This window comes from Morone saxatilis, unplaced genomic scaffold (assembly GCF_004916995.1).
Source record: "Morone saxatilis isolate NCDOM2014 unplaced genomic scaffold, NCSU_SB_2.0 Contig5, whole genome shotgun sequence".
Lineage (NCBI taxonomy): Eukaryota > Metazoa > Chordata > Actinopteri > Moronidae > Morone > Morone saxatilis.
This window is the reverse complement of record NW_023340095.1, coordinates 18,335,617-18,348,999: the sequence shown is the minus strand read 5'-3', so window position 1 is coordinate 18,348,999 and position 13,383 is coordinate 18,335,617. Positions and strand designations below refer to the sequence as shown.

The following is a 13,383-nucleotide window of genomic DNA, read 5'->3' as shown; positions in this document are numbered from 1 at the left end:
CAGTGAGACAGCAGTGGAGCTGCTGGCTGCTCTGATGCTCCAGTGACGCTGTGTGGCTGCATCAGCGCGTGCACCGCGACAGCCCTCAGAGACGCTTTCTCTTCCTCGCGCTGCCGTTTTCTTCATCACAGTGGGTCTAACGTACAGCGCCACAATGGAGACTAAACCGGTCATCACCTGCCTTAAAACCCTCCTCATCGTGTATTCCTTCGTGTTCTGGGTACGTAACCATTTTCTTTTTTTGGTGTGTGTGTGTGTGTGTGTGTGTATAAAGCAGCGGAAAATGATCGCAATCCATCCTAATCCACCGCTGCTGCTCTCTCTTTCTGTGTGTGTGTGTGTGTGTGTGTGTTTGTCGTGCATTATGAAGGGTGGACAGTCATGCCGTTGTTTAATACATTAAACGCGTTGCGGTCGACAGTGCTGGCTCAACGCCGCCGCTTTCTGCGTTTAAAGATGTGAATTATAAAACCGTCTCCTGCCAGCCGTGGAGCTGGTGTTCAGGTTACACGTATTTTTGGCTGCTGGGCGTCAGTGGTGTGAGCGTTTTAGCACACATAGCATCGCGGTTGTTGTCGGTGGAGGATGTTCACATCACCGCAACGATTGAACTCCGTCTGATTCATCCGCGGGCCTGCTCTGTTTCATAAGGCCCGTTTAAAGCCCGTTTTCTGACCACCTGCTGTACATTTTGGGCCCGTTGCTATAGATTCTTAAAGGGACCTCGCACCCCCAGTATATGTAACACCCATTGGTCCCTATAGGAGCACCTGTTTATAAGTCCACTAACACTTGTACTACACTATCAAATACAGCAGGGCTGCAGTAAATGCCTGCTATGATACTTTAGTCCAGGCTGTTCTCTGTGGTGCTGTTTTAATGTACAGTATTGGATTGAAGGTGAAGCCACAACAAGTTATTTTTAATGATTTATTAATCTGCCAAAGGGTTTTCTCAGGTTTCGATTAGAAAATAGTTTTTTTTTTTTTAATTAGATGATGTCTATGAGTGTCCTTCTTCTTCAGTTTACTATACTGTAAGACAATAATATAAATAAAAGCATTAAATCCTCACATTGGATAAGCTGAAACCAGAGAGGGGTTTTTGTCATTTTGCCTGATAAATAACCTAAATGATTAAATCAGAATCGTTTTTTTTTTGTCCACAAAGAAAAAAACAGAGGCAGTTAGCACACAACCAAATCTCGTAAGCTCCCGGTAGTTTTGGTTGATGCAGAGATTCAAACTGCAAGCTATTCATCAGGCAAACATCCACATGAACAAAAGGCAGAGGCAAATCTTTACAGGCATAAAACCATGACAGCTCCACTTGCAATTAGCATGTCACATGATGCAAAATAACACCCACGTATCTTTTGTGTGAAGTCATTCAAGTCATTTTTTGGGAGCTTGCCGTGCGTGGACTACCTCTCCTTTTTCTTTGTATGCTGGTTTTGTCCTGCACCTGTAGCCAGCAGGGGTTGGACGCGTGCACCGTCCTCCATCTCGGCTTGATAGTGTGTCCACCATATTTACATGCTGCACAACGGAGGAGCAACAACATGCAAAATGATATACAACACAGCTACCAAAGAGTTGAATCACTAGGGTTTTTGCAGAGGTCTTAAGCTGCAGCGCCTCACGCTGATTCGGAATGATGAAATGCTATGTTCGCAATGCAAAGCAAGCAGCGTGTAACAACAGTGGTTTGAAGAATAGATTCTGCCCTTACTTTCACTGTGATTAGGGCTCTTTGTAGGAAGTGCCCTCAGGATTCGAGGCAGCGGATCACTCAGAAAGCATCTCTCAAACCAGATGTATTTGGTTGAGACTGCTTTCAATTTCGGGATAAATGACTTTGAGATTAACTTGAGAAATGGAATAGTATCTCTTCTTCCCTGTGGTTTGGATACGCCTTTTTTTCTAGCCCTAACCCTAACCCTAACCTTTGGATGATTGACTCCTGATATATGACCAATCAATCAAAAAAACCACATTAACCATAATCACAATACTGTGTGACTAACTGACTAGTTTGACTAACTCTCTTTTTTTTTTACTTATTATTTGTGGGTTTTAGGCTCCGGCCTGTTTCTAAGATGTGATAGCAGCCAGATGTAGCCTGCGTAGGATTATCCAATAAGAACACGTGGAATAGATAAATGTGTCCATAATGTGTTTAGGACCTGAAGAAGTACTTTCTCTGCATTCACTCTGAACTGCAGGAAGTGAACGTTGCTTAAATGCTGCAACCTGGCCTTGAATAAAACCTAAAGTAACTCCTCAGAAAGCCGTGGTAGAAACACAGAACTGAAATCAGTTTCAGTTCTGTGTTCACGAAGGCTTAAAAAAAAAACAGCTGTGTGTGTCTCCCTGCACTGCAGACATGTGCCCGTGCCACTGATATGAACTTTTATATTTAGTCTGGATTGGACTGTCTCTTAGTGCTCCCTTTCCATCTACAGCATCAGGTTTCAGACATCTAAAGTGCACAAGTGTCTCACAGCTCAGCGGCTCTCTCTTCAACCCCGAGGGTGAAGCAGGGAGAGGTTCACTGGCACACAGTTCCAAAGCGAGAGAGCTGCCTCAGTGTCAGCCAGGCCTCGGTTTCACTGTCATCAGCCTGTCGCGGCAAGTCACGTCTTAAGTGCGAATCGCTACGTCGCCGTACTTTAACACGGGCGCACGCAGGGCGGCTAAAAGCGGAGCAGGTGGCGGAGTCTGCGTGGTGTCCTCGCCAGCATATTTTGCCATCGCACCTTCTGTTTCTTTATTAGGGCCGGAGGAGGAGGAGGAGGAGGAGGAGGGAAGAGGGGTGACCTGTTTTAAACCCTGTGCTGTAACCAGGGTGGCCGGGCCAAGCATTCAATTTCAAACAAAAAAAAACATGCAGGAGGGGGGCCTCCTCCGCTCCAGGGAAGAGGAGGAGGAAGAGGAGGAGAAAGGGGACGCTGAAGCTGTTTGGGATTCAGCAGACGTGAAGTCTAGATGACTTGCCCCTGCTACTTGGACTTGATTTCCCCGTTGGCTTTGAAATGAACAGTGTAGCATCGACGAGGTGATCCTTTATTTGTATGCCACAGCAGCTCTTAGGGGTCCAGACATTTTGCTGCTGATGATATTACAGTGAGTACATCGTCATCTAGAGGACGGCTCTGGCTGCTAGGATCACTGTCGGTAGAAACAGCAGATGTCATTACTGACGAGTCAAGTCATCAGCCCGCCGTCCTTCAGTTCTGATGATGGGATCTGTGACGTTAGAGCCGCAGCGATTCATCGATTAGTTGATTTACAATGGATTTCCTTTGAGAAAACACTGACATTCCTCTCTATGAGTGAGGGGCCACAGTAAATGAAGGGCAGGTATCTTGATCTGGACTCAACAAGACATCAGAAGAATCACTTTGGGCTGTGCGAAATTCTTTTTTCACAATCTTCTTAGTCTGATCTGATTTTATAGATAAAACAACTGATTCACTGATAAAACAGTCAACAGATGAATCGATAGTGAAAACAGTCAGTTACAGCCCTACTTTACAACATATTACATTAATGTGGTTGAGCACTATGATAATATATAGATGTAGATTTTTACCTACTGTTTGTACCTCAGCACCTGAGCATTTATTCATCCGCGTGCGATAATACGCGTTTATACAACATAAAAAAGAAATACCTTGAGAAATTGCATCCCGTAGAAAACCGCAAAACCGTTACGGCCTTTGGAAAATATCATCCAGGCGTACAGCAGCCACAGTGGAACAGGAAACAACAGGATGAGGATGCACATTACAAAATCAGACAAACGTCTTTAAATAGAAAGTGTAGTGGCTCTCAGTTCTCACTCTGTGGTTCAGCTCCGTCAAATGTCTGAGGACTTCTCACATCTAACTGCCCACAGATCCTCAATAACACGCTTTTTTTTTCTGATTTTGTTTATGTAATAGAAACCACAGTTACAGCCGTAGAGCCATTGTTAAGAGATAAATACATTAGCAAAATGGTGGCAACCCAACAACAGTTCTGGTAATCAGTCTTTTTAAGCCAAAAAAACTGGTTACAGTTTCTCAAATGTAAGCATTTAGTGGTTTTCTCTGTCTTCTATGATAGTAAACTGTAAACTGTGTCAACTTGGGCTTTAGGGAATTGTGACTATGTTCTAATAATTTATAGACCAAATCACGGAATGCTAATGAATCCAGTCATTCGTTGCAGCCTCAAACCAGCGTGTGTCTGATTTCAAACTATAGTTTTAGCTTAGGCTTTCTTCAGGAGCCGCCATTCACTGTTACACTGTGTGTGTGTGTGTGTGTGTGTGTGTGTGTGTGTGCGTGCGTGTTTTCTCTCACTGTAACCCGTCTTATCATCTCACCCACGCCTTCAACTCTCTGTCCCTCGTGTGTCATACTGTTGATTCATGTGTGGATGTCTGCATGCGACGCGATCCGGTTTCTCACACAGCCGCTGTAAAAGATACCTTCACACGGCCCTCGCTGCGTTTAAGGCTCAAATGACTCCTTGCATTTGAGGTTACACTGCAGTCGCATTCGGAACAACAAAGCAGTTAAGGGCAGGGTGGCCAGAGACCGGGGATCATTAAGTGCACACCTTGCCAGCAAAGTGTAAATATTGTTAACACGGTCATTAACCTACAGAGAGTAGTTTAGGCTACAGTCAGAGAGGGAACATGGCGGCTGTTTTTTGTATTGTGGGCAATCACTCAGGCCATAGGACACTGTCGACTAATTGCAATTGAGTTGGAGCGTTTATCCGAACAGCAAAAACCCATGTCTTCCCAGCGCTGTTTTCAGTCAAACTGGACCATTTCCTGCCGAGAGCTATTTCTTCTCATTGGTTTCAGAGGTTTCAGGGCGCACAGACGGAGACATTTTGTACAGGCTGCTCCCGCTCTAACCAGAGGGCCTGGCAGCGGGACGGCGAGCGGCCTCTCCTCTTGGAAGGAAGCAGGGCAGCGTGATGAGTTGGCCCTCGCTTAGAGTCAGATCATCAGCAGCCGCTCCACACCCCGCTCTCCCTCTTCCCAACGCCGGCAAGACATGCCCAGCTGAGACACACGCCGCTTCAGCTGCCTCGTACAACGCGCTCTTTTATCCGCAGCCTTCATTTGAAATGCTAAGAGAGGCGCAACAGTAGGAAGCGTCTCGCCTCGGATCAAAGAGCTTCTTTGACGTGTCCCCCTTTCTTTTCCTCTGTGTGTGTGTGTGTGTGTGTGTGAGTGCAGGCATATTCATAAAGCAGGTGATCACTATCCCGCACTCCAGATACATTTGTGTCTTCTGTCTCTCGTCTCCTCCTCCTTACTCTAATTGCTCTCCTTTCTTGTTCCACCTTGATCCTCTTCCTCCTCCTCCTCCTCCCCTTCGCCACGCTGCTAAAACGCAGCTATTGTAATATCGCAGAGGTGCCGAGATAAAGGCCCGTTCCCTGCTTTCATTCTGTTCCCTGTGCTCTCTCTGTTCCATCCATCTTTCCAACTCCCGCCCTCTAGATAACAGGAGCCATCCTGCTGGCAGTGGGAGTATGGGGGAAGTTGATGCTGGGCCCGTACATCTCTCTTATAGCCGACAACTCCACCAACGCCCCCTACGTCCTCATAGGCACCGGGACCGTCATCATCGTTTTTGGCCTGTTCGGATGCTTCGCCACCTGCAGAGGAAGCCCATGGATGCTGAAGCTGGTGAGAGGCTGTAGGAGGAAGGGTGGGGTTTGTTTTTTTTATGCTGCAGGGTGAGAGAAAAGTGTTGTGGATGCTGATTAATTAGCCTCAGGTCACATGATAGAGGGAATAATGGCTGACCTCTGTCCTGTTGAGAGGGATCAGAAATCCAATAGATGCCGCAGGACACTTTGTTCAGTTAATGGTGGTCATGTGAGTGTGTTTGAGTGTGTGTGTGTGTGTGTGTGTGTGTGTACGCGCACTCGTGTGTGACTGTGTAACCATAAGCAAATGATACTCATCTAAAGCAGAGGGTTTTTATGCAAACTATGCAAATGTCCCTCTTGTTCCTTTCGTTTCTGTAGTATGCCATGTTTCTGTCGCTCGTCTTCCTCGCCGAGTTAGTGGCTGGGATCTCTGGATTTGTGTTTCGCCACGAGGTTTGCACGCAACACGCCATTTAACAACTTTTTAACACTAAAGCTGTATAAAGAGGTCTTATGCTGTCAACGTGTGTAATCGTGTGCGTGTGTTTGCGTGCTCCAGATAAAGGGGACCTTTCACAGGACATACACTGACGCCGTCCTGAACTACAATGCTGAGGATGAGGCGAGCCGTGCTGTTGATAATTTGCAGCACAAGGTAAGTCCCTGTGACACAATATTGTTCAACAGCTAATAAATGCATCGGCAGCAAACCAAAACACAGCTCTGAAAGCTAAAGGTTTGCATTTTTTAGAGGCTAACACCAGCAATTCTGCATATTGTCAACACATCTCATGAATAGACAAAAACAAGAATTAATGTATGCTACGAATACATCAGACCCTGATAGAGCTTATTTGTCCCTGCCATAGAGCTCCATTGTTGTCCAAAAAACACATCAATGAGCTACACCACTGGTATTGGTGACATATTCCTTCATTACGGTGAACAGGGGAAATGTCATTTATTTTGTATCATTCCCACAGACACGCCTTGAATACTCCGTAGCGCCCCAAATACGTATTAAACCGCAGCTGAAAATGCAAACTCATGTTTGATTAGTGTTACTAAACTGCCATAGTTACTAACTAGTGTTAAACCACAGTGCCCAGCTGTTGAAAAAAAAGAGAACTACATATTTGTGACTCGGTTTAACATATTTATGCCATCAATACTAACAAATAATGGTTGAGTGCAACAGACAAGATGGGGAAGTGAGAAACCATTCAGAAACAGACACATTGTTTGTTTTGGTCTTCACATGAGATTTGTTGACAATAAGAAAAATATAAAATAATGCCTTAACCAATGCTCTCTCTTTTTCTGTGCGTTTTAGCTGCGTTGCTGCGGAGTGTATAACTACACCAGTTGGTTTGGCAGTGTGTATTACCCATCCAACGGCATTCCTGCCAGCTGCTGCTTTAACTCCTCTGACTGCAACCCAGAAGACCTCCGTAATACAACTCTAGCCCCAAGCAAGGTCTACCACCAGGTCAGTATGTTATGTTCTGCTGCTAGGTACTTCATGTAGTTTACGAATGCTTATAAAGACTGTATTTACATGTGACAGGTGCTCACTCACCTTTTCAAACCCTCTTTCAAACACTAACAAGATACTCTCCCAGATATCCATCTTGCCCTTAATTTGCACATATAACATGTCCCAGTACCCTCTACAAACTAACCTGCCCCCTATATTTCAGGGATGCTATGAGCTGGTTACTTCTTTCATGGAAACCAACATGGCCATTATTGCGGGAGTGACGTTTGGGATTGCCTTCTCACAGGTAAGAATTGAAAAAATGTAATGTTTTGCAGGTGATGGGGGGCAAATAAAAGGGGGCAAGTGTAGTGTTTTAGCATCAATAAATGACGTTAAGAAAACGTAACAATACTAAAGGGAGAAAGGAGATACTCGTAGCACCATCATCATCTTACAACAGGAATGAGTAGGTTTCACAGGAAATGATGTCTTGTCCAAATATTTTTGAACCCCAAACATAAAATAAACCAAATCCCCTTTCTGTCTGTCTTTCAGCTGATTGGCATGTTGCTGGCCTGCTGTCTGTCCAGGATCATCACAGCCAATCAGTATGAGATGGTCTAGCTGATGTGACGTGGCAGGTGAGAAATATTTAAAGATGCACACACACAAAAGCAACCACACACATTTAAATGTTCTCTATGTAACTTTCAGAAAACCATTGTTAATCATGCCAACAGTGGCTATTAAGTGAACTGCAGTCAGCATCCTGTTGCTCGCAGTCACACTCCATACATAGTCCATAGGCTCAAGTGAGCATCGTCCTGGGCATCCAAAAGTGACATACACTAGACTGAACGCTGGAAAATAAATTACAGTCACATTAAGAATAATGTTTCCTACATTTTCTTGGACCATTGACTCCATGCTACAAACTAGGTCGCTGTTTACAAATCACCCCATTGATTGTTATGTCACCGTTAGTTTTGTGGATCACGTTAGCTGGTGAAGTAATTTTGCTAGTTAAGTTAGCCAACTAAAGTATCGCCTCAGACAGTATTTCGACGTAGCGATAATGTTAGCGAGCAAGAAAATTAGCCAGCCAGCTGCAAAGCACCCTGCAACGCCGGCCGATAAAGTAACCTGCAAATGGCTAGCCAGATCAGCCCTGGGATTATTTTCCTATATTAGCTAGCTAGCAATTTGTCAGCGTTAGTAAGCTAACATTAGCCAGCTAAAGATACAATATCACAATAGATTTCAAAAGTTCAGTTCAGTAAAGTTTTGACTTTTGGACTTATATATAAACGGTGTCACTCGTAGTGACAAGCTTACACCAAGAATTATCACCAACTTCCACTTAACTATACAGAGTGTTTTAGTGTCTTTCAGCACAGTGTTTTGGTTTACTATTTTGTTTCAGCCTCAGTTGAAGCTGCTTTTTTCTGCAGTAAAAACTTGTTAAACTCAGTGCACGCTACCTGTTTAACACCAAACAGCAGATAGACAAAGTTAACTAGCTGGTGAACATAGTGGAGCATGTAGCTAAAGAGCCAGAAACTTTCCTTTGGGTGTTGGTGGAGACCAAACAAAGCTAAAAGGAAAGCCGGTATTGGACTTACATACGCCAAATCGCTAAATAAACAAAAATGTTAATTTATGCTTGCTGGGTGTGTAAATAGGCAACTGTTTGCTAACATTTTTGTCATACAGTAAAAAATGTCGTGTTTTTATCTTGTTCCATTTCCCCCAAGTAGCCAAACAGTCAATGACTGCAGGTTAAAAGGTCCAAGGATCTATTGGGAAATATAAAATTCATCAGTATGTTTTTATTAGTGTATAATCACAAAACATCGCAAATCCAAATATTGGCTGTAAATAGGGCCTTTCACGTTTTTCACTAGTTTTTGCAGCCACCGTAGTTTCTCCTTCATACTTCACAGCCCGTTCTAATTCCCAGGTCATCAAATTCAGATGCGAGCGGTGTTCAGTTAGTCAACAATTTCACCGCTAGATGCTGCTAAATCCTACACAGTGGTCCTTTAATTCATACACATTTAACTCTTCTTTATTTGTGTTTTTGTCTTTTCAGGGAGATGAAGAGAAGAAGAGACAAAGAGCCTTGACACATGACAAGAGTAAATTCCCAAAACACTATCACATGTCTGTATTGGAATTTACCTCCCTTTGTCTCTCTGCCTGTGATCTTAATGTAATATCTTAATGTATCTTATTGTAAAGCACCATTCCTTTACTCACCGCTGTTGCATCGAAACGTTCTATACCACACATCACACTGCTGCTTGATGTAGAAGTTGCTCGTTAGCACATATCTCCGATCAGTACAGCCTACAACGTACAACAAGCAGGTAAACCAGAGTTGTCTGAGCGGTGTTGGTCTCAGATAGGCGATTGGGTGCAACTTGGCTTTTCAGTTGGTTACAGCATGCTTCACCGACCGTCATCAGAGGACCACTGCACATCTTTGTACAGATTGACATTACTAAAGCTTGAAAGTAATACTTTAATAGATAGGTTTAGTTTTGCATTTGACTTTGCTATGGCTCACCATTGTATATTCCTATGGTTGTGACATTTTGTGAACTGATTATGTGTACTGAGGATGATATTTTAAGTTTATAGGAAAAATAAGGAAACTAATGAAAGAGAGAAAAGGGAGAGTTGTTTTTTAATCTGTAGACAAGACACAATATTTTTTTGACCTGATTATTTAAGTCAGTGGCAGATTATGAGATACGCTACATTTTAAAATTCTAATTCAGTATCAGTTAAAGCTTTAGTCTGGGGTAAATACACAAAAACATGGATTCAAAATGAGAAGCTTTACTGTCAGAATCCCCCAGTAACTTTACACTTCGGCCAAATTTACAGCCTTTACATGCACTTAAAAAATGACTCGAGTGGTTTTTGGAGGGAAGTAAATTTAGTCATCAAGTAAAACAAACAAATAAGGTCAGTTGTGGAACAAATCTGTTACAATGTAAACTGGCGGCCAGGTCACACCAGAAAAGCATGTAGTCTCGACAGTAAGGTCAAACAGTTTATTCAAAAGATGAGTTGTATCATCAGCTCCTGTCTCATAGCTGTTTGGAGCAGTTTATTCTCCAACAGAACAAACAATCGCATAAAAACGGAAGCTGCAACACAGTTAATAAGCTACTCCTCAATGTTAGCGCTCTGTCCCCTTAAAGGTCAGTTCTGTTAATAAAACCAGATTTCATTCAAATCTATTGAATTCGACACACAATTTTGCAGTTTTAAATGCTGGTGTGACCTGGCCATTTCAGGCTCTCAATTAAGCCCCTAACACTCAATTATCTTTAAATTCGTACGGCAAATGTGTCTCTGTTTCGACCAGCCACGCTTCAAGGCCAGGTGAAAAACTTGCTGTCACCTTAGTGAGCGTTGAGATGCAATGAATCATACAAATGAGGATAACACTATCGGACAGGTTGTCCTCAGAGGCATTCATTGTCGGATAGAAAGTGACAGAAGACGTTGTGTGGAGAATGAAGACCAGAGATTGTGGGAGAAATTTAAATCCTGCCAACTTTTACACCTCCACACACCTGGCCAATCTAAAAAAACTGACTCAATCGCAAAATCTCAGGATTTAGCTTTAAAGACCCACTTAACCAGCTGAAAGAGACACAGAAACAGATTAAAGTTGACCTTGTTGCAGTGATGTAGAGGTGTACCTGACATCACGGTTGGGGTGTGGTTACAGGTACAAAACCAGGATTCTGGGTGTTAACAGGCTTAGACATTTTCAACCACAAGAGGTCAGTGAAACACGGATTTTCAGCCCGTTAAGGTCATATCAAATCATTAGGGTGATGAATTGTTTTCTTCTGGAGGAATATCATGCCAGCTGTGTGTTACAGTGAGAGAAGTAGACATTAGAGATACGCAGGACTCCAACAGTGTTCATCTAGTATTTACAGTATTCTATGTAGTGCATCAACATGCCATCATCATCATCATCATCATTATCTGTAGATATTTATTGGAAATGTAATTTATATAATGTAATGTTTCTCATTCTAATACGCTAATCAGTATAAATGTTGTGTCACAGTTTTGATTCCGCACTTTGTGCTGTTAATCTGTATTTGTTTGATAGTTTATAGAAAAATCGCACTGAAAAAAATTATTGTGGCCAATGTTTTGTTGAGAGTAACGTGCAACATGTAGCTGTTTCAATTTAGCTGTATATTTATTATGGTTTGGTTGGCATTGCGTTTACAGTTTCACCAAGTGATTTTCTATCTCTCTTTCTGTATGTGTGTGTGGGATTTTGTTCTTTATTTGTCTCCTTTACCTTGAGTGTGTATTTTCCTTGTATGACAAGCTGTGTGTGTGGAGAGAGAGTGAGAGAGAGAGAGCATCTAGATTTCGTGGATCCTGTTGTATTCAATTTTGGTCAGTATTTGGTTGTGGCTTTTCCAACCTTATTGCTTTTAAAGCTGTACATTTATTTAGTGAATGTATGTTTTCCAACACTTTGAAACCTATTTCTTCTTCCCCAAACTGATATTGTCCTGTAAATACTAAATTGTAATACCATCCTGCTTACACATGGGGTCACCAGACACTCAAAAAGAATTGCACCCTGCTGTCTACTATTGACTAAGTCACCATCAGTGGTCTTATTATCAATAAATATATAGAATAACTGTGTTGTTTAGCGTTTGTTCATTTCGCTATGATGGAGAGGGCTCAGTACATTTTAAATGTAGAGTCAAACAGGTGTCCTATTACATCTGTTTACCAAAGCTGTATGCGAGTGTTGGCCGTCCTGGTCTACATTTCAAATGTTTCTACAAGACGGATTCTGAAGTTGAAACCCCTGTTTAATAGGAGACTTTACTACAAATGGTAAAGCTTCTAATAACAGTATATTTTATTGATTTATACGCTGTTTTATATCTTGGAAAAGTTATAATTTGAGCTGTTTCCACACAGTAATCAGGACAAATTATATTTTTAGTTTTAAGATTAGTGACAGAAGAGGTCAAGTCAAGGGTTAAGGCATATTGAGAGCTGGCTAAGTTGTGTGGATAAAGGTATGTGTGGGTGTACATCTAACTATAGGACTTGAGTCAACAAAGAACATCAAGTACGACTTACAGTGAAGTGATTTACCTCTGCTCAACCGAGGGCAACAACATTTTTTTGTAAATGAATATTTGCTGCTAAAACAAAAGTCACCTGCTTGACCTTGAGTTGTTCCCTTTACACCACCTATCAGTGTGTGTTCTGACATTATATAATATTTAGGACAACAAAATTAAAGTCAACAGACAGGAAGAGTCTCATGTATAATAAAATAATTACATACTTTTATCAAACCGGCTATAAATACACAATTCCACAATTAAACCTGTGTTATCATATAGGCCTAGCAGTGAGCTCTGTGTTACAGTGCCGTGTCCCTGAAATATCCTGATAATGAGAAACTGAACAAATACCTAGGTTTAAAACCTTCACAGACATTCTCAAAGTCAACAGAAACACAACAAACAATGGATGCTGGGTTAAATTAGGCAAATGGCCCATTTTAATTAGGAGGAGACGATGGAGAGAATTTCCCTCATTCCAAAACGGACAGGCATGCGATAGATGTGGTGGGAGATTATCTGAGTGCCTTGAGCAACCTAAAACTGAGAAAGACAGATTGACACTGTAATTCAGACTGCGTGACCACAAGCTGCCATTGAGACAGACAAACCAGGAGCAACACGGAGAAAACAGACAGTTCTGCCAAAAGGAGGTGAGGACAAAGGAACCCTTTCTGCTCCACTGCAGCCTGTGTGAACACATAGGACACAAGTTTTTGTTTTACCAAAATAAAACACAAACACCAAGAATTTGACACACTTTCAGGCCAAAACCCAAATTCACTGCTCATTTGAGAAAACAATGAGTTTGCCTTGAGAAGCAGACCGAGGGGAAACACAGCAGAAAAGCACATGAAACTCTACTCCTCCTTTTATCATATAAAGGCCTATTATTTATTTTCTACTTCTCAAAAGAGAAGAAAAAAAAACCCATTATATTTTCTAATTATTCTTCTATTGTATTTTTTGTTTTGAATGAACATCCACCGAACTTGCCGAGGCCGGTGCACCTAATGACATCACTGAGTACCACCCTGGTCCACATGGCGGCGCTTGGGTATCAGCGGAAAACGGAGCCGTGGAGAGAGAGAGAGAGAGA

At 42.4% G+C, this 13,383-nt stretch overlaps 1 protein-coding gene across 1 annotated transcript; it reads left to right on the top strand.

Annotated features, from left to right (window-relative positions):
* The first annotated feature begins 55 nt into the window (after positions 1-55).
* tspan7b (tetraspanin 7b) lies at positions 56-9,792 on the top strand. The gene is made up of 8 exons (XM_035676287.1): positions 56-220; positions 5,509-5,697; positions 6,042-6,116; positions 6,223-6,318; positions 6,997-7,152; positions 7,364-7,447; positions 7,699-7,784; positions 9,236-9,792. The coding sequence occupies exons 1-7, from the start codon at positions 155-157 to the stop codon at positions 7,765-7,767; spliced, it is 735 nt and encodes a 244-aa protein (XP_035532180.1). The 5' UTR covers positions 56-154; the 3' UTR covers positions 7,768-7,784; positions 9,236-9,792.
* Positions 9,793-13,383: the final 3,591 nt, after the last annotated feature.